This window comes from Callospermophilus lateralis, chromosome 4 (assembly GCF_048772815.1).
Source record: "Callospermophilus lateralis isolate mCalLat2 chromosome 4, mCalLat2.hap1, whole genome shotgun sequence".
Lineage (NCBI taxonomy): Eukaryota > Metazoa > Chordata > Mammalia > Rodentia > Sciuridae > Callospermophilus > Callospermophilus lateralis.
In genome coordinates, this window is record NC_135308.1 from 94252191 (window position 1) to 94274359 (window position 22169).

At 35.1% G+C, this 22169-nt stretch overlaps 1 protein-coding gene and 1 pseudogene across 3 annotated transcripts in view; both read left to right on the plus strand.

Moving 5' to 3' along the window:
• The window catches only part of Mrps35 (mitochondrial ribosomal protein S35), a 49713-nt gene that overhangs the window by 16330 nt on the left and 11214 nt on the right, over positions 1–22169 (plus strand). For all 3 annotated transcript variants that reach the window (XM_076854237.1, XM_076854240.1, XM_076854238.1), the window contains 2 exons: positions 3698–3807; positions 5661–5730. In XM_076854237.1, coding sequence (XP_076710352.1) covers positions 3698–3807; positions 5661–5730 — 180 coding nt within the window. The remainder of the gene's footprint in view (positions 1–3697; positions 3808–5660; positions 5731–22169) is intronic.
• On the plus strand, positions 16623–17467 carry LOC143396778 (S-formylglutathione hydrolase pseudogene; annotated as a pseudogene).

Sequence of the window (22169 nt, forward strand, 5' to 3'; positions counted from 1 at the left end):
TTATGTGATTGTTCACTGATGATGCTAACCTTGATCTCCTGGCTGATGCTAATTAGCATTTGTCAGTTTTCTCCACTATAAAATTATCTTTTTCCTGGGCTGGGGATATAGCTCAGTTGTTAGAGTGCTTGCCTGCAGGCACAAGGCCCTAGGTTCAATTCCTATCACCACACACACACACAAATTACCCTTTTCCTGTCCTTTCCAGGAAAGCGAAGTAACTATGCCAAGCCCACACTTAAGGGGTCAGGAGTTATGCTATACCTCCTTGAGGGAGAAATACCACATTCATTGTTTGGAATTCTATGTGGAAAATTTGTCTGTTCTCCCACATACATGTATTTGTTCAACCATTTATGTCAGTATGGACTCATGGATATTTATTTGATACTCTTTTAATTGGCTTTTCTATTTCTTTGCCATACCTCCATCATCTGATTTTTAAACATTTTCTTATTATATGTCACTATAAAATACTCCAGACTCATCTCACATTTTCCCTGTCGTAGTCGAAGAATCAGCCATTACTCCAAATAGCCCTGACTAATGTACTTTTGATTCATCTAGAGGAGAACTGCCCATCTCTTTGGGGTACCTTTAAGAAACCTCAAAAAAAAAAAAAAAGGTTTTTTTTTGTACTGTATGTAGCCTGTATCCTAGTAAGAACATATAGCAAAAATGTGTTAAATCTATTTTTGTATTAAGTGCTAACAGATAGATAATTGCCAGGATTTTCTGATGTAACTGTGATTGATTTGTAAATTTTAAAGCATGGTTTCTTCAGTGTCAGAGATCACTTTTCCACTGAGAATACCCTCCTGATTAATAACTTTCTTTACTAGGTTTTGGTATCAGGGTCATGCAATATTTATGAGATGAATTTATGAAACAATGAATTAAGCATGTGCAGTCTAGTTTGTCTCAATCAATACGGTGGGGTAAATATGATTTAAAGATATTCAGATTTTTAAATTCAGAGAAGGAAAGTGTTATGTTTTTCTCTATAGTCAGAGAAGTAGTTTAGAATTAAGAACTTATGTTTGTTTAAGACTTTACTTTAAAGCACTGTCTTCTGTTTGTCTCGTTTATTCCTGACAAAGATCCTGTGAATGAAGTTGTACTGAGGAAACTGTCTCAGGGAGGTAAAATAATTTGATTGAAATCACGTAGCAGGTGGCAGTCCTAAAAATCAAACCCAGCTCTTTTCTCATGTGTAATACCAGAGTTTTTAAATCATACCATACTTGCATGTAGAGAAAATATCTCACATTTAAACCTTAAATTTATGTTGCTTCTTTTGTGTTAAAATATAGACATTTGAAGATAGACACATACAATCACAACCTCCTATGATTTGAAATATCCATATTATTTTGGGGATAATATTGGTGGCACAATACCTGTTCTTTGAAAAACAGCAACTTGAAAACAAAAAGCTTAAGCATTGCTTTGAATTTTGATAAGGAAAGACAATTGAATGCCACTCCACCTTGCAATCAGTGTTAGTCCATGTAAGACTATAATTCTGCAGTGCCTTTGAGTGCTAGCAGGTGGCGTGAGTGTACTACACACTATTTCTCAAGTATTTATGAGTTTCTGGCATTTAATGTATGTAGTTTTGAACATTAAAATGTCAATGTGAATATTAGTTTTAAGGTTGTTGTTAGCTGCTGTGTTTTTTGATATCTTATGGCAAAAAAGCTAAAACACATTTTAAAAATGCCTTAATGTATTGCTAAACATTATTATGATTTTATTGAAGGGAGTTTCAAAAGGACAGATCACTACATTCTTACTATCCTAATATAAAAGCTATTCATTTTTCTCTGTAGACTGTCTCTGTATATGTGCATATGCACATGTATTTGCATAATTATAATAATGTAGGTACATTTTCTTTTTTTTCTTGTAATTCTTCATCTTGTTATTAATCTGATTTTTCATAAAATGGGTTATTTATCTCTTAAGCTGTAAACCTAGTTGTTGATACATATTCTTTCCAGAAGACTGTGATAATTCCTAGACCATTGCCAAAAACAAAATAGATATTTTTCTTGCATTCAAAGATTTGCCATTCAATGGGGAAAAAATTGGCATATAAATAGGCTACTATGGCTTGGTGTCTTGAGGGAAGTGCAGGATTATTGAAGCTAGAGACAAGAACCAGATGGAATTTAAAAACGCTTAGCCTGTTTGCTCTTCATGAACACTTTCTTAATACCCTACATGGAAGAATAATCTATGCTTGCTATGGTTTGGATAAGAGTTTGTCTCCCAAGGATTCTTGCATTGGTAGCCCCTCAGTGTGGCAGTCTCGGGAGGAGTCAGACCTTTAACAAGTGGTGTCTAGTGGGAGGTTCTTTGGTAATTTTGGGGAGGGATTAAGGTAGTTCTAGAAGAGAATAAGGTCATTCTCATTGTGAGTCCTTTACAAGAGTGAGTCTAACCCCTGAATTTTTTTCTGGCTTCCTGTCTTGCAATATGTTTTCCTTTTTTTATATGTCCTCCTACATTCTGATGCCAGTGCCTTGACCTCAAACCTCCAGAACTGTGAGCTAAATAAATTTCTTTATAAAATTACTCAGTTTCAGATATTTCATATAATAATAAAAAATGGGTGAATACAATGCTTCACTTTATTTAACTGTATTATCATACCTATTCATCTCTAGATACTTTTAGCTCATGCTATAATCTCTACAATTTAAAAAGTATGTTATTTTATTCCAGTATTTCCCAAAACATGTGTTAAGGAAGACTAATTCTGTGAATTATTCCTTGAAAATTGAAATCTGAGATCAAATAAATTTGAGAATCATTTATATACCAAGCCTGTATTTTAAAGTCTTAAAAATACTCTAAGAAATACATTTTTAAAATCCTGTTAATAAACTCAGCATTTCCTAAATGTAAAAAAAAAAAAAAATCTTAACAGGCTGTGTATTAACTTTTGGAAAACATTGAACTGAATTGTTTAAAATGTTTTGAGCTGGGTGCAGTGGCACATGCCTGTAATCCCAATGGCTCAGGAGGCTAAGGCAGGAGGATTGCAAGTTCAAAGCTAACCTCAGCAACTTAGTGAACCCCTGAGCAACTTAGCAAGACCTTGTCTCAAAATAAAACATAAAAAGGTTGGGGATGTGTAGCTCAATGGTTAAACGCTCCTGGATTCAATCCCCGGTATCAAAAAAAAAAAAAAAAAAAAAAAAGTTTTGATCCTTCCCTGATGTAATATTCCAGCCTCTGAGACATCTGTAGCTTTAAAAAATGAATGTCCCTAAAATAGTTGCAGTGATATAGGTCTTATAATTGCATGGTAGAAATTTTTTAAAGCTATTATATTTTATCCATTTATTCTAGTGTCCAACTTTGATAATACTAATTGAGCTTAATTCTGTTTGTGCTTCTAATAAACATTGTAATTTGCCTTCTTTGGGACATGTCATTAATTCTTTCAGGAAGGTACACATGCTCAGAACTTTCAAAGAACTCCCAATAATATATTCTTTTTATTTTATTTCTTTTTCTTTCCACGAACAAGATCAGGCTTTATAGTATATGCCACTGTAACTGTATAGAAGTTAGTTTGAAAAGGTTTGTTTTGTAGGTTTAATATCAATACAAATAACATTGCTACTTCTTTAAACAAATTATATGAAATTATTTTTTTCAAATAATTTTTTCTTTTACTTTTAAGGTGAAACTTTCCAGTTTGAATTTAGATGATCATGCAAAGAAGAAACTTATTAAACTTGTAGGAGAACGATACTGCAAGACCACAGATGTACTTACCATCAAAACAGATAGGTAAAGAAAGAAAAGTTGAGCAGGCTGTGCACATGTATTTTTTGTCCTCCAGCACTTCAGCAATACTTTTAGTAACGAAGGGTTATTAGCAAAATTGTTCAATTTCTATCTTTAATATCTTCACACTAGCCTACTTTTGTTATGTTGTTCCTGTATGCAGAGAGGACTGCTTAGCTAAATTATTACTATTTTAATATTAATTTTTATATATCCATGCATATAACACTTAGATTTTGAAGACAAAGTATGATTTGCTAGTGATTAATGCTTAAACAAGTAGTTTGTTTTTTTTTGTTTTCTTAATTGGCTTTATTTGTGATTCTGTAATCTGGCAACATCTCATTCCATAAAATAGAATACATGTTCCTGTAAACAGGTTTTTACAAAATGAAAGCATCACAAAGAGTCTTGTAGTTCAAAATTAAAATTATCAAATTGTACATATGGAAATTTATCTAGGCATTTCTGGGAATAAGCAGAATTCCAGAGCCAGGATAGATATTTGTAAGTCCAGTTATAGTTTATCATATATGAATTTATTAGTTTTATGATTTTCAATTGATTTAAAGAAAGGTTATTGGTATATCTTTGCTAAATGGTTATTTTGTTAGTAGAATTATACTTCAGTTGTTTCTAAATTATGTCAGAATATAAAAGACCTGTCTTTAGAGAAAAGTGAGTGTACAGGTCACCTTTCTCTCTGCCTAACCCAGTTTCAAAGCATTTGGAGGTATCAGAAACAATTTGGTGTTACATCATCAGTCATGGTGATAGGAAGAGGGAACATGGCATACATAGAGATATAGTAATAGGGTAGAGGCAGAAAAGAAAGGAACCATGGTTTCTGATTATTTTCTTATGAGGGAAATAGATATGAAACATATTAGGAATATTCCTTTTACTCCTTTTAAAAATTGCAAAATAATGTTGAATTTTTACTTTGTTCAACTTTAAAAATACCCTTTAATTGTTACTGTTTGAAACTCTGTAAGTACCTGATAATGTTGCTTTTTTTCCAGTATCAGTATATATGTTTTATGGTAATGCTTATATAGAATAGATAACTATTAAATAAACATAAAGGAAAAATGAACAGTGTAGTTAGTTAAGTCATTTGTCATTTTATGGTTTTATTTTATAAAAATACCTCTACCCCATCTACTTAAGAAATTGGAAGAAATTTTTTCTTTTATTAATTAACCTTAATACATGTGCTATCTCATGTATATGTAGAAGTTCTAACTAATTTTAGGATATTAGTTCTGTCTTAAATATAGCAGTAATAGTATAGAATTGTATATAGTGTAACTCATATAAAGAGAATCAGCTCTGGAGAAATCAACACTTGATTAGCATCTATCATCTGCCTATTTGTTTATTTATTTATTTTGAGATAGAATCTTGGTGGGTTGCCCAGTCTGGCTTTGAACTCCTGGACTCTAGCAATACTACTACCTCAACCTCCCAAGTAGATGATACTTTTTATACACCATTGCACCCAGCTTGTCTTAACTATTTTAAAAATGGTTCATTAGATATGCTTATGCCATTTAGCAGATTTTGACATGGTGAAGGGGACTTCAGTTGGATACAGTCATATTAAAAATAGCATAAGCTGTTGTATACAAATAACTACATTAGTGATGAAAGCAGAGTTGAAAATAACACCAGTGTTCAGTATCCTTAAATAATGTTATACATAGAATGATATATATAGAATGTTTTTATTCTAAAAAAAAAAAATTTCTTAAAAGCAGAGAATTTCTAAAGATATTATCTTCTGTATATGCTTTGCAAATCATTCTGTATACTGTTTCTAGAATTTTGACTTCTTCCTTCTTTCTCTTTTAAAGGTGCCCTTTAAAAAGACAGAATTATGATTATGCAATGTATCTACTAACAGTTTTATACCATGAATCTTGGGTAAGTGTATATGAATGTTTAATTATTTTTTTTAGTGTAATTTAGATGACATTATCCTTTTAAAATACTCTTGTGTGGCAAGTTCTTAATTGAATATTTTGTGGACCACCACAAAATATTATTATTCGATTATTCCATAATCGAAGCATGTATGGAATAGCATAGGTGGCTTCTCTTGATACCCAAAGCGAAGATTTTTTTTTTTTTTTTATTGGTTGTTCAAAACATCTTGACATATCATATTTCATACATTAGATTCAAGTGGGTTATGAACTCCCATTTTTACCCCAAATACAGATTGCAGAATCACATCGGTTACACATCCACATTTTTACATAATGCCCTATTAGTAACTGTTGTATTCTGCTACCTTTCCTATCCTCTACTATCCCCCCTCCCCTCTTCTCCCATCTTCTCCCTCTACCCCATCTACTGTAATTCATTTCTCTCCTTGTTTATTTTCCCATTCCCCTCACAACCTCTTATATGTAATTTTGTATAACAATGAGGGTCTCCCTCCATTTTCATGCAATTTCCCTTTTCTCTCCCTTTCCCTCCCACCTCATGTCTCTGTTTAATGTTAATCTTTTCTTCCTGCTCTTCCTCCCTGCTCTGTTCTTAGTTGCTTCTCATTATATCAAAGAAGACATTTGGTATTTGTTTTTTAGGGATTGGCTAGCTTCACTAAGCATAATCTGCTCTAGTGCCATCCATTTCCCTGCAAATTCCATGATTTTGTCATTTTTTAGTGCTGCGTAATACTCCATGGTGTATAAATGCCACATTTTTTTTTTATCCATTCATCTATTGAAGGGCATCTAGGTTGGTTCCACAGTCTTGCTATTGTGAATTGTGCTGCTATGAACATTGATGTAGCAGTGTCCCTGTAGCATGCTCTTTTTAGGTCTTTAGGGAATAGACCGAGAAGGGGAATAGCTGGGTCAAATGGTGGTTCCATTCCCAGCTTTCCAAGAAATCTCCATACTGCTTTCCAAATTGGCTGCACCAATTTGCAGTCCCACCAGCAATGTACAAGTGTACCCTTTTCCCCACATCCTCGCCAGCACTTGTTGTTTGACTTCCTAATGGCTGCCAGTCTTACTGGAGTGAGATGGTATCTTAGGGTGGTTTTGATTTGCATTTCTCTGACTGCTAGAGATGGTGAGCATTTTTTCATGTACTTGTTGATTGATTGTATGTCCTCCTCTGAGAAGTGTCTGTTCAGGTCCTTGGCCCATTTGTTGATTGGGTTATTTGTTATCTTATTGTCTAATTTTTTGAGTTCTTTGTATACTCTGGATATTAGGGCTCTATCTGAAGTGTGAGGAGTAAACAAAATATTATTATTTGATTATTCCATAATCAAAGCATGTATGGAATAGCATAGGTGACTTCTCTTGAAACCCAAAGCAAAGATCTTGAAGTAGTTTATCTAGTCCATCTCAGGCCCATATTAAAAAGTGCCTGAAATACTCTTGAAATGCAGAGTTTCTGACTTTTGCTAGAAAATCACAGTGTTTTGCTTTGCTGTTATGTTTTGTTTTGTGTTTGAGTGAAAGTTGTCTGTTATGGGAGAGTAATCATTTTTTGTATAACTTTAGAATTTATGATTTATCCTATTTTCCAAAAGTTTGTAGAAAGGTATTTTAGGTTTGTTAAATTTTTTAGTTAACATTTACTATCTGACTATTACACATTAGGAACAGTTAAGAGCAATTAATTATTTAGATAGTATTAAAAGTTGTCTTGTGGGGCTGTGGTTGTGGCTCAGTGGTAGAGTACTAGCTTAGAATGGGTGAGGCACTGGGTTCAATCCTCAGCACCACATAAAAAATAAAGGCATTGTGACTACCTACAACTTAAAAAAGAAAAGTGGTCTTGTGTCTGAATTTATTCAGTTGTAATAGAAGTATATATACATTTATGAGAAAGATTTTGCTATATTTGAGCATCAACTCATCTGATTTAATGTTAGAAACTAGAATTTTTTTTTAAAGCATTTTTAATTATTGTTGGGTATCCTTGCTACTGAAATAGGAGAACCACAAGTTCGAAGCCAGCCTTGGCAACTTAGCAAGACCTTGTCTCAAAATAAAAAATGGGCTGGGGACACAGCTCAGTGGTAGGATTCCCTTGGATTCAACCCCCAGTACCACAATAAAAAAATAATCATTTTAAGAATGCATTCAAATTAAGTTAAATTTTTGTAGATTGCCCAACATAAGGAACTTAGGAGATTCGATAGCATTTCATATTAGGAACATTTGAAGGACTAGAGCTAGCTACAGAAAGTCACTCTCTTTAGATGTTCAAAGAACTTCATAGGAAGGAGAACTTAAATAATTTGTTTTTATGACTTAAAGATATAACTGGGTGGAAGCAATAGTAAGATTTCAATTCATTAAATGAGAACCTTCCAAGAGAAACATCCATAGATGCCGTAGGCTACTTCGATGGGTAGAATATGTTCCATGTATTGGCCTTCTTCTCTAAGATATGGTAAAAGAAACATATTCCTGGGACAGGTAGTTGCATTAGATGGCTTTTGGGACTTCTTTCCAGCCTTCAGATACTGTGATTCTGTGAATATATGCAGCTGTTCTCTAAACTGTTCATAGCATGTTTATTGATGTTAATAATAAAACAGTTTTAAAAGAGAATGAGTGGCAAGTGGAAACAAAGAAAATTTTATTTCAAGGTTAGTAAAGAACAAAAAGTAGCTAGTTGCTCTTTTCTTCTTTTGCAGTATTCTCATTTTCATAATTCAGCTGAATTTTCTAATTTCTGGCTTCAGGAGCAATATGATAATAACAGTTAATCTCTCTTTCCTGTCAGTTGATTTTAGAAATCCCTTTGGTTTAAGATGATTAAGTTCCCTTCAGAACCAGCAACATGGCTGAATTAACTACAGTTGTATGGCTAGTGCTTAAAGAGTTAATAATAAACAATAAAAGTCAAACAGTTTTGAATTTTTCCAACAGTCTGTAAAATGAATTGCCCCAAAGGAAATGACAGGCATAAATAAATTCAGTGAACGTTGACTTACTGGATTCTTTCTGTGGTTCCATGACATAGAATCCAAACAAGCTTGTATTCTGGATTTATGCAAGAAGCCTTTGATCTTTAATGCTAATTACTTTGATGCCAGGATGGGTAGCCACATATAACTGTCCTAAACAGATATAATTAAAGAATTCCTATATTAAAATTGGCTCATAGTCCTTTCTAAACAAGTACCATCAGTGAAGAAGCTTTAAGAGAATGCAGATGAGCCATGAAATTTTGCAGAGCTACTGGAACAGAATTTTTATTGAATCAAATTTCTTTTTTCCCTCACCACCATGGAATTCATACTTGAAATTGATGTTACCACCTGGCATTTAATCCAGTATTTTAAAAGCCCCTGTTTAATCCATTGCTTTCTTTTTTATAGGCCAGCTTCTAAGCATTTCATACTCAAATATGTGTATGCCTTGGCTTTTTAACCTTTCCATGGAGGTTACCTTTAAATAGCATTGAGAGGAAAGTAGTTGGAACCTTCTGAAGAAGGTTCATCTATACTTAAGCTTAAGGATGTTACTGTTGTATAATATTCAAAACAGTTTAACTATAGAAGTATCAAAAACTGGATTCCAGGGTTGGGGATATAGCTCATTTGGGGGAGTGTTTACCTAGAATTTACAATGCCCTGGGTTCAATTCCCAGCACCACCACCACCAAAAAAAAAAAAAGGACTGGATTCCAATGCCAGTTTCATTGCTTTCAACCTCTGAGATTCAATTTTCTTCTAGAGAGTTTTTGGATAAATTAGAGAACACCTATGTAAGTGTGGAGCAAATAATGGGTTCTCAGTAAATGGCTATTAATATTGTTAACAATACTAAAATGAAGAAACCTTTTTTCTTAGAATTTCAAATTCATTTATTTCTAATTTCAGTACATAGTTTACGTTGACAGAGTTTACCCAATTAAAGTCATATGTGTACCCTACAGTGTTTAAAATTTTAGAACATATATTCTACTCACAGTTTGACTTAATTTATAATAGTGAAACTTATTGGATTTCATGACAGACTTGTCAAAAATATATCTAGCTTTGGAATAGAGTGATTCTGAAGTTAGTTAACAAAAATTTCTATGTTAGATAATTTTATACTTACTAATACAGGTCATTTTAAAATGGGATCTTAATGCAAATACTTGTGATAAAAGTAAAGTTGAAAGGAGCAGAGGCATTCAAGCCAGACTGAGTAAGCTCTACTGTGGAGTGTTCATGATACTTGTAACGGTACCTCCATCAAGTCTTGCCCCACAGACTCTAGGGATGATCCAACCTTAGCACAACTGTGAACTTGGAATGGATGTTCATTGAGCAGAAATTGAACCTGTGCCAGAAGTACTACCTGGTGGGTTGACTTTCCTGTTTGTTCTCTGGCTGGTCAACATCTGCTTTTTCAAGTCTTCCTTCCCTCCGCCTGCACTGAGCAGAGCTAAATCAAAAGTTAAGTCTGGAGCTTCCTTTTCTGGGTGATCATGCTCAACACCTGAATCACCATTTTCTAGATTTACCAGTTCTGCTGGGCCACACTATGCCCCTGATACCCCCTGCCAGCTTCTGCACAGGACCTGCTCATTCTCAGAATGGGCTTCTCTTCTCTAAATTCACACTCAAGCCCCTAATACTTGTTCCCTTTTCCCATATTCTCTGCTGACATCCTCCAGCAAAGAATCTTGACTTAAAAAAATACTTTCGCAAAACCATAATCACCATTTAATTTTGAGTTCATTTTGATTGTATGTGTGTGCTGACATACACATGCATTGCCAGATCCTATTAGAGAACACTTGAACAATGTTTGCTATGTTGTTTACCCTTTCTTGTATTCAATAGCTGTTTAGTTCTTGTATACATCCAGCCCTCCAAATCCATGGGTTTCACACCCATGGATTCAATCAATCTCAGATCAAAAATAGTCTTTCAAAAATTGCAGCTGTTGGGGGCTAGGGTTGTGGCTCAGTGTTAGAATGCTTGCCTAGTGTATGCGAGGCTCTGGGTTCGATCTTCAGCACCACATAGAAATAAATAAATGAAAATAAAGGTATTGTGTCCAACTACAACTTAAAAAAATAATTTTAAAAAATCGCAGCTATTGGGCTGGAGTTGTAGCTCAGTGGCATAATGTTTACCTAGTACATGTGAGGCACTGGGTTCAAGCTTCAGTACTACATAAAAATAAATAAATAAAAGTATTGTGTCCATCTGCAACTAAAAAAAATTTTTTAAATGCAGCTGTTTTGAACATTAGCAGTCTTTTTTGTTGTTGTTATTCCCAAAATATTTGACAACTGTATATAATAACTGTTTACATAGCATTTACATTGAGGAAACTTAAACTTCTGCAGATTTAGGAATCTGCAGACTCCTGGAACCAATCCCCCATGGATTGGGACAACTATACAAGAAAAGGTGCTATAATCCGTAGGACTATCAAAATGAATGAACCTTCACCCTTAGGCACCTTTATTTCTGGAGGGAAATTGATGGTTATAATACAGTCTGTTGAGCTGGATAGCAGAAATTAGGCATAGTGCTGTGAGAGATGGAGACCAGGATGAATTCTACCTGACAGCTTCAAAGGAGTGGTGACACTTTTGGAAGATGAATAGGAGAATATAGTACAGAAATGGGTGAAGGACTTTCCAGACCTTGTGAGGTTAGAGAGTAGGCAGAGGTTTGGTTTGGAAGGATATAAACTAACAGGATGGGGGTAGAAAATGAGACTGGCAATAAGTCAGGTCCAGATTGTGAAGCATGCTGTATAGCTTATTCACAAAGTACACATTTATAATCAGAGGGCAACATCAAGCATTTTACTAGTTGTCTGAAAAGACATCTCTCACTATTTTAGAGTTTATAAAGGAATAAGTTGTTCTGTATCAAATGTCAAGTGTTCTTTCATTAAAAATGACAAATGTTTATTAATTGCCATTTATTTGCATGCCATCATTAGATATAGAGGTTAATATGAAACAGTAAAAACATAGTTCCTAATGGCAGAACACTTGTGAAAATCAGCATGTTTAGTAATAAATATTATAAGTGTTGTAAGGGTTGTTTTAGTTTGGGCTCTGCTCTAACAAATTACCACAGATTACATGGCTTTAAAAAAAGAAATTTAATCCTCACAGTTCTGGAGCTGGGAAGTCAGAAATCAGAGTGCAGCATGGTTGGACTAGAGTCAAGGCCCTCTTCCTGGTTTGCAGTAGCTGTCTTCTTGATGTATCCTTGCATCAACCAGAGAGAGAGGAAGCAAGCGCTTTCCTATCTTCTTATGGAGGCACTAGTCTCTTCATGAAGTCAATATTGTTGGCTTCATTATTTCCCAAAGACCCTATCTCCAAATGCTGTCATATTGGGGTTGGGGTTTCAATGTGAATTTTGGGAAGACACAGACATTCAAGGGTTGTATTATTTAGTATTTAATTTTTTTATCCTTTCCCACTTACTCTTTTATATATATAGCCTTCAAGGCATTAAGATCTGATTTGAGCCTCTTATTCTGTATCTAACCCCTATTTTTGTACAGGTAGGTTTTTTGTTTTGTTTTTGCAGTACTGGGGATTGAAACCAGGAATTCTGTACCACTGAGCTCTACCTGTAGTCCCTTTTTAAAAAATTTTTATGTTGCTGAAGCTGGCCTCCAACTTGTGATCCTCTTTCTTCAGCCTCCTGTGTCTGGCAAAGTTGTACTATCTTACTTTCTGTATTGGTCACTAAGCACTTGACTATAGATACTTTGTCATTTATTGTTGTTTTGTCTTTCTAACTAATTGTAAAGGGCTTCATTAGCAAGGATCTGACCTTATTGTAATTTGTGCTTCAAAGTATCTAGGTTAATGTTAAGTAAGAACACTTAATATTATAATAGCTTTTGAAAGAAATATTATCCATTCTTTTAAATTTTTATGAATAGTCTTTTGAAATAGGTTTTCAACTCTATGTCTGTTCACAAATAAGGTGACAAATCAAGAGGTAAACTTCCTTTTCAGTATTATAAAATGTGCCATATTTATTAGATGTTAGCAATAATTAGCTTACTGGTGTGAACTATTAATAATTCTTAGATAAAATTATTAACAGTCAAAAATTATGACCTCTTTTGAAGAAATATTTTTGCAAAAGTTAAAGAGAACAGTGTTCATAAATGTATAATTTGGATTATGTGTAGATCAGGTTTTTCATATGATTTTATTTTTAAAGTTTAAAATTGTTCTAATTCAAAATAAATAAATAAATAGTTCTAATTCTACATTATTTTGGAAGCTCTCCACAATTTTTGCTTTTGTGAGCTTATTTTATGATGTAAATTTACATTTGACAAAGTTCATAGAATCTATATTCTTTAAAAATATTGGCTTCTCCTAGCAAGGTACATCTATTTCACATGAAGTGTGTATTCTGTTTCACACTTCATACATAAACCTAATACTACATGTTTGCTAAAGAAATGCAGCTGTCTAACCACATTAACTGAACTCACATAATGAGTCTGAGAATTAATGCTGGGCCAGTAACAATAAAGAGTGACTACATGCCACAGTTTTACTTGATTCCATACAAATATGTCTGACCTTTGTTCTAAAAGTGGATCTGTGGTGTTACTATGAGGGTCATCTGTGTCTTTATCTAGACTTCTTTTTTAATTTCTCTGCTGTTTCAAATGATCACCTTGGGTTAACATAAAAAAGAAACCATGCTGGGCATGGTGGTGAACACCTGTAATCCCAGCTACTAGGGAGGCTGAGGCAGGAGGATCACAAGTTCTAGCCTAGCCTGAGCAATTTAGCAAAACCTTTCTCAAAATAAAGTGTTTTTTCAATATGGCAGAATAGAGAATGTCACTTTCCTGGCTACACCATGGAGTGAAACCAAGAAAGCAGACAGGCAGCTTCTTAGCAAGGTGGGTAACCCAAAAAAAGGCAGGGAGGACTTTACTGGAATTTAAAACTGGACATTCAGAGCAGATTGGGGACTCAGGAGGTTGGATGTATAAAATGAGGAAAGAGTCCCCAGCAGCACAGCTACTGCTGTGGCGAGGCTGGAAGCACCAGCCAGAGTGGTTTCTTCACAAGTGAGGTGGAGGTATAAGGGGATTAAAGGAAAATGAATTTTTAGGAGGCCTGATGTGTGTGTCTGGGTATGGAACATTTATAGATCAGCAACATTGCCCGACAAACCTGAAAGGCACACTGCACATATCCCTGTGCAGAAAAGAAGCCATCATCTCTCCAGTTGAAGTGCAGAAGACAAAAGAAGGAACCATTTTGCAGCTGCAGTGGAGGAGTGGGGAAGGTGGACAGCTAAGGAAGCTAATTTCCTGGCACACCCGAGTTTGGCCCATAATACAGGCCCAGGAAGCACACACTGCATGCCATAAAGTGTGTAAAAGCAACCAGGAAAAAAAAATCAAACATGTAGAGAAGTTTACTGGTTGTGGAAATCCACCTAGCTTTACCCCTCTCCGTTAAACTTGCTGCTTGCAGCACTGGCAGGGAGAGCACACATCTGGTAAGGAACCAGAAGGGTGGGGGCAGGAAAGATTGAGTTTGGAGACTGAACTTAATACCAGGAAATGTGGGGCCTGCAGGTGATGTAGGAGACTAAGAATTGACTCCTGTACTACACAAGTGGAACCCAGGGGAGATACCCGGGGTATAGTCTTCTAGTGTGGACTGTCAATTTCTGGGCCCTGGAGGTGTGCTGAAAAATCTCCAGACCAGTTGGAATTCAGCGAAGAACCTGGTGCCCACTTAAGCCTAAACCCTGCCTCTAGGAATTCCACCTACAGGATTACCTCTTTCCAGCAGCCCAGAGAATGGAGCATGGAGCATCTCAATCCAGATGACCCCACCTAAAACTGCTGAGAAGAGAAGCTGAGAATTTTTTGAACTCCAGTGGGAAGAATTCTTTAACTTTTCATCAGGATTTTTTCTTTCTTTCTTTCTTTCTTTCTTTTTTTGTTTTTCTTTTCTCTGTTTAACTGTGACCTTAATGATATATGGGCATTTATACATACTCATATCTGGGCTTTTTTCTCATTTCTCACATTGCTAAAGCCAGTCATTTTTCATGGATCAGTTTTTTGAGGACTAGGATGTTTGATTAGTGTATTTTAGTTTTGTTTTGATTCTCTTTATTTTTAATTTTTTAAAATTTATTTTTCACTTACCTGTTTCCCTTTATTTTCTCTTTTCTTCCACTAACAGTTAATCTCTGTTGTTCTTTCACTCTTCCTTTAAATTTTTATTTCTGTCTTCTCTCCTCCTCCCTCATAATCATCATATCCTATATCACTTATGTTCACCCCCTGTCCACCATTTGAAATTGTAAACCCTTTTGCAAACTTGCTGTTTTTATTATAGGCAATAACTGATCACATCATTTCTGTTTATTGTGATGATTAACATTAAGATGATATAGTAGGAACTCTTTGGTTTAATGCTGTATATTGTTTGCATTGGTTATTATTATTTGTCTCCCCCTAAATGGTGAGGTACTGGAAACCTTCAGGAACACTACAAGCACACAGGGTAGAAACTCTGCTATCTTAGATCCTACTGCTAGATGGTTAGACACACAACTAACATGAAAAGCAAGGGAACAAATTGCCCCAAACAAACCAAGATACTTCAAAAACAGAATTTAACAACACCATGGTGGAAAAAATGTCAGAGAAAGAATTTAGAATGTACATAGTTAGAACTAATCTGCAAGATAAAGGGCGATATCAGAGAAAAAAAATACAGGAAATGAAAGATCACTTCAGTAAAAAGAGATTCTGAAAAATAATCAAGCAGAAATCCTCAAAATGAAGGAATCAATAAACCTAATTAAGAATTCAATGGAAAGCATTATCAACATACTAGACTACTTGGAAAGCAGAATTTCAGGCAATGAAGACAGATATATAATCTTGAAAACAAAGTTGACCATGGAGAAAATATGTTAAGAGACCATGAACGGAACTTCCAAGAAATATGGGATAACTTGAAAAGACCAAATTTAAGATTTTGGGGGATAAATGAAGTCTTGGAGATACAAACCAAAGGAATGCACAGTCTTTTCAGTGAAATAATATCAGAACATTTCCTAAATCTAAAGAATGAAATGGAAAATCAAATACAGGAGGCTTAAAGTTCCACCAATATACAAAATTACAACATACCCGTACCAAGTCATATTATTATGAAAATGCTTAACATACAGAATAAGGATAGAATTTTAAAGGCAGCCAGAGAAAAACAGCAGGTAACATTTAGAGGGAAAACAATTTGGATCTCAGCTGACTTCTCAACCCAGACCCTCAGAGCTAGAAGGTCTGGGAATAATATATACCAAGCTCTGAAAGAAAATGGATGCCAGCTGAGACTACTACGTCCAGCAAAATTAAGCTTCAGAATTGATGATGAAATAAAAATCTTCCATAATAAACAAAAGTTAAAAGAATTCACAACTAGAGAGCCTGTACTACAAAACATTCTCAATAAAATATTTCATGAAGAAGAAATTTTTTTAAAAAAGTGAAAACCAGCAAAAGGAGGAACTAACATTGGAAGAATAGTCAAAGGAAAACTAATTCAAAGTAAAAGCCAGAAATAAATCAAAATGGAAGAGAATAAAAGTCATTTCTCAATAATAACATTGAATGTAAATGGCCTAAACCCACCAATCAAAAGACATAGACTGGGTGGGCAGAGCCAGGGTTGTCCCTGGTGGCCATGTTGAGGCCCACCCTCCCCTTCCAGCCGCCTCTTCTGTCCCCACCACCAACCCTGCCACAACCATAGGATCATCAGCCCTTTGCTGCAGACAAAAAAAGCAAGTTGCAATTGGACAGGAAAAGAATGGCATTCAAACAGATTTCTAGCAACAAGTGCTTTGGGGGATTGCAGAAAGTATTTGAACATTACAGTGTTGAGCTGAACTGCAAAATGAAATCTACTCACCATTGAAGGCAGAAAGTGGAAAATGCCCTGCACTGTATTGGGTGTCTGGTTTCACTTGCATAGAACAGAATTTTATATCCAAATCTGGTTACCATCAAGCTGCCTCAAAACACGATCTTGTGGTCATTAGATACCAGATACCAGACCTTGAGGCTACAATATTAAAGGAGAAGATGAGAGCTGGGAATTGGCACTGATCCTGGGTTTTATGTGAATGCCACCAAAGATCCTTGGAAGACTAATAACAGAATGTACTCTTAAGTAACAGAGGAACTTCCCCAACTCATAGATGCCAATTTTCCAGTGGATCCCCAAAGGATGTCTATTTTTGGCTACTCTATGGGAGGCCATGGAACTCTGATTTGTGCTTTGAAAAATCCTGGAAAATACACGTCTGTGTCAGCATTTGCTCCAGTTTGCAACCCAGTGCTCTGTCCTTGGGGCAAAAAAGCCTTTAGCGGTTATTTGGGAACAGGTCAAAATAAATGGAAGGCATGTGATGCGACCCATCTTGTGAAGTTCTATCCAGATTCTCAGCTGGACATTGATCAAGGGAAAGATGACTGGTTTCTTCTAGATGGATAGCTATTCCCTAAACATTTCTGCCTATGTAGAAAAGAAAATCCCTATTGTTTTTAGATTACAGGAGGGTTATGATCATAGCTACCACTTCATTGCAACCTTTGTTGCTGATCACATCAGACATCATGCAAAATACCTGACTGCATGAAAAACTTCTAATAAGGGAGTCTCTTCAAGATTATAAAAATTAGAATTGCTGAGGGAAAATATTTCAAAACATTGGATTTCATAACTTAAAGAAACTTCATTGAACAATTGAATCACCTGGTGCTGGGCATGTGGCTCAAGCAGTAGCGTGCTCGTCTGGCATGCATGTGGCCCGGGTTCGATCCTCAGCACCACATACCAACAAAGATGTTGTGTCTGCCGATAACTAAAAAAATAAATAAATATTAAAAAAACAACAATTGAATCACCTAAATAAATATATATTTTTTTAAAAAAAGACATAGACTGGCAAATTGGATTTGAAAACATGACCCAACAATATGCTGTCTCCAAGAGACTCACCTCATAGGCAAAGACATCCACAAACTGAAGGTAAAAGGATGAGGGAAAAAACATATCTTTCATAAGGATCTCGTAAACAAGCAAGAGTTTCTACCCTCATATCAGATAAAGTGGACTTCAAGTGAAAGTTAATCAAAAGGGACAAAGAAGGACACTTTTTAAGGGAACAGTATATCAACAAGACATGACAATTGTAAATATTTATGCCTCAAACCATGAGGCATCTATGTACATCAAACCCTTCTCAGTTTTAAGAATCAAATAGATCACAACACAATAATATCGGGTAATTTTGACATGCCTCTGTCATCACTGGATAGACCCTCCAAACAAAAACTAATTAAGGAAGCTATAGAACTAAAAAATACAGTGGATAATTTAGATAATTTAGACTTTACAGACATATATAGAATATTTCATCCATCAATGACTGAATACACTTTCTTCTCAGCAGCACATGGGTCCTTCTTTAATATAGACTATGTTATGTAAGTTATCTCGTATGTTAGCATGCAATTGTAGTACTTTAATATATTTTTATTGTCAGTAGGGTTATTTTGATAGCTCCCTTTCCACTGATATTTTTGTGATCTTTCTTTTTCTTGATTAGACTTCTTTCATTTTTATCAATTTTTAGCTGTATTATTTCTTCTTTATTTCATATATTTCTATTTCTACTCTTAGTTTTTCCTTCTACTACCTAATTAGAAAATAATCTGATTGTTAATCTAGCTTCTTTCTGATACAGGTACTTTTAAGTTATAAATGTTCATCTGAGTACTGTTTTATCCCAGAGATTCTGATATTTTAAGCTTTTATTATCACTTAGTTCAAAGCACTTTTTATTTACTTTTCTTGTGCTTTCTTCCTTCACCTGTGTTTATAAATGTGAATTTAATTTTGAAGTAGTTGATATGTGGGGGAGGGGTTCTATATATCTTAGGTGGTTGATTTCTAATGTCATAAATCATGCAGGAAAAACAGTCTGCATAAAACAATTGAAATGCTTTTTATAGTGATTGTATTGGTTACACTGTGTCAAAACTGATCAAATTGCATACCTCAAATATGTACACTTTATTGTACTTCAATTTTGTCTCAGTAGAGCTATAAAAAAAGAAAAAATAAATTATAAAGGGATAGGGATATAGCTCAGTGGTTGAATGTTTGTTGGTATGCACAAAGCTCTGGGTTCAGTTCCTGATACTGCATGGAAAAGAGGGGTGGGAAGGAACCCTAAGGAGTGGGAGAAGAATTATTTCTTTCTTAAAAGATTTTTCAGTGTGGGGCTGGGGATGTGGCTCAAGCGGTAACGCGCTCTCCTGGCATGTTTGCGGCCCGGGTTCGATCCTCAGCACCACATACAAAGATGTTGTGCCCGCCGAAAACTAAAAAATAAATATTAAAAAATTCTCTCTCTCTCTCTCTCTCTCTCTCTCTCTCACTCACTCTTTAAAATAAAATTAAAAAATTTAAAAAAAGATTTTTCAATGTAAAATGTCTTTTTTTTTTTTTTAACACAAAGTGTTTAGTGTGGCCACCCATTTTAAATTAGGGTTAAATTTGAAGATTAAGAATCAAATAATTTATCTTATTACAACTTCTTCATTTTTACATTGAGGAATTCAGACATAGAGAAGAGGTCAGGTACTTTTCCCAAGATCACAGGAACTTATTAACAGAGGAACCCAGACCTGAACTACAACTTCAGAGTTTCATATTCTTTGCATAGTATCATATTTAGTTTTGAATATTAGGTAATAACAGATAAATCAAAGCTGACTTTGGCTAGTAGATTGCTGTTTTCTCAAAATTAGCAATTGACTGATTGAAAATTCACTGATCTCTGCAACCTGTTTTCAGCTGGGGTAAGATCTGTCTCAACTGTGAACCTTCCTAAACTATAGACACTTGGGCTCCACAGAATCAGACTCTAGCCAGGAGTGTAGCTTAGAGGCTCCACAGCTGATTCTGATGCTGAACCCTGGTTATGAATGACTTCCTATCTTTTTTTAAATGAATTGTTTTTCTTATGACAAAGAGACTTGGAAAGGAGAGCTCAGAGACAGAATTTAGGGTTTGTTAAACACACCACTGGGAGTTTTGGAGAGAGCCAGCTAAAGTTCTCTTTAGAGGAGTTGGTCCTTTTACCTAGAAGAATGAAATAGCACTATACACATTTTTTTCCCTTAGTCTTTGAACGTTAATAAGGAAACTGATTAGAAATTTGGCCTCTTTTTTGGGGGGGAGGGGAGTACCAGGGTTGAACTCAGGGGCACTTGACCACTGAGCCACATCTCCAGCCCTATTTTATATTTTATTTAGAGAAAGGATCTCACTGAGTTGCCTAGCACCTCACTTTTGCTGAAGCTGGCTTTGAACTCACAATCTTCCTGCCTCAGCTTCCCAAGCCGCCAAGATTATAGGCATGTGCCACCATGCCCAGCTAGTGCCACCACCCACCTCCTTTTGAGACAGTTTTTGTATTTGCATGGAGTATCAAAGCTGATGATGTCTGGTGGGAGTTAGAATGCCAGGAGTAGGCAAGAAAGTGAAGGGATTTGTCTGTCACACACTTAGGAGCTTAGATTTGTTGTAGAAAGCAGTAGCTCTAGATCCCTGAGTGGGATGGTGATACTCTGAAGGTGATGCACATATGCACCTCAGATCTTGTTGCCTTCAGCCATGACCTTGTTTAACTTCTGACTCTCAAAAGCCTATATATGTAAAAATCTTTAAGAAAAACCCCTTGTTCATCTTTCCCATGCGGTGGCTGAAGTCAAAAATCTGAGTTATACTGTCTTCTTTCCTCTCTCCTATATCTGTTAACATTTTTTTTTCAGTTTTTGCTTTTATATACCTGCTAAAACTATTTCCTCCTCTTCATCCTCACTGCTATTACTCCAGAATAATCTTTATCATCTTTCACCTGAATAATTGTAAGAGCCTTCTAATTCAGTTCCTGTCTTAGTCACTTTCTGTATTACAGTTAGGGTAACTATTGTAAATAAAGAAAAGGAAAAATCCCCCAAACCTGTTGTATCACATTCTTTTATAAAACCCTTCAATGTTTTCCCATTTCCTAGGATAAAGTCTAAACTGTAGCATATCATTGGCAGTAATTTGCTACTTCATTACCAGTTACTTAGGAAATGTAGGTTTTAAACCCTGTACCTAAGCCATGATACAAAATTCTCTCAATTTTTCAAGTATTATTGTCTTATCCTTTTTTGCAATTGATCAGTTTTGCAAATTCATATGAATCTTTTAATACTCCCCAAATGTAACCTCTCTTAGATGTTTCCTGCCACTCCTTTTTCCTTCCTCAAGTTAGCATTAGTTTTATTACTTTTATGGTAATTGCCTGTATACATGTTCACCTCACTCCATTAGAGTTTGTGATTACTGAGGGTAAGGACTGTATATTTCATTCATCTTTATTTTCTCATCATCTAGTATAGTTTCTGGCATGTTAGCATTCAGTCAGTTTTTAAAGACTGATCTAAATTGAATTGATTTCTGTGACATTCAGTTAAAATTTGGCATTGGTAGCTGAAAGAATTGACAGCAGGGTTTTTTGTTTTTTTTTTTTTCACTTTTCATCCATTATGAATATTCACCTCTCCCTGTTTTTTTATGATTTTAAAGTTCCTTGCAATTTTTTAAATCATTAAGCTGTTTTTCCTCATATAGTACAATACTTTTCTTGTAATCATAAGTTGTGGAATATTACTATGATTCATGCTGCAAGCAAAGGGAGTTGTAAATAAAATGTTAGGAGGTGATAAATTTGTATGTTTAATGAAGCAGATACTTTTTTGCCTACTGTAGCTTGAGAATATACTGACCATTACATCAATTAGCTGTGTATGCTTTTCTTTTTATTAAATTTATACTTAAAAGGGGGAAAAGATGATAGGTTCAGATTAAGTTATTCTTGTGTTCTTTTGATAATCTTTTTACCATGTCTCTGTGTTCCTCCTTAGAACATGTTGTTCTACCACTAACAAACAATGTGGTTTGTGGCAAATTATTTAATTGCTCTGGACTTTAGTTTCCTGGTCTGTAAAGCAGATAATAATATCATGAACTCATAGGATTGTGTGAGAATTCAACTAGTTAATGCATTTAAGGGACTGAAAATAGTGGTTGGCATGTAGCAAGTATCCTAATAGTCATTTGTCCTCATCCCCTCTTTGGCTTTCATTCACTTCCTTGAATGTGCTCTTTCCAGCTCCAAGACCTTTGTGGATGCTTTTCCTCCACTGGGATTACAAACTTTGGCTCCTATTCAACTTCAGGTTTCTCATTAGACTAGCAGTTCCAGGAGAGTACAGTGT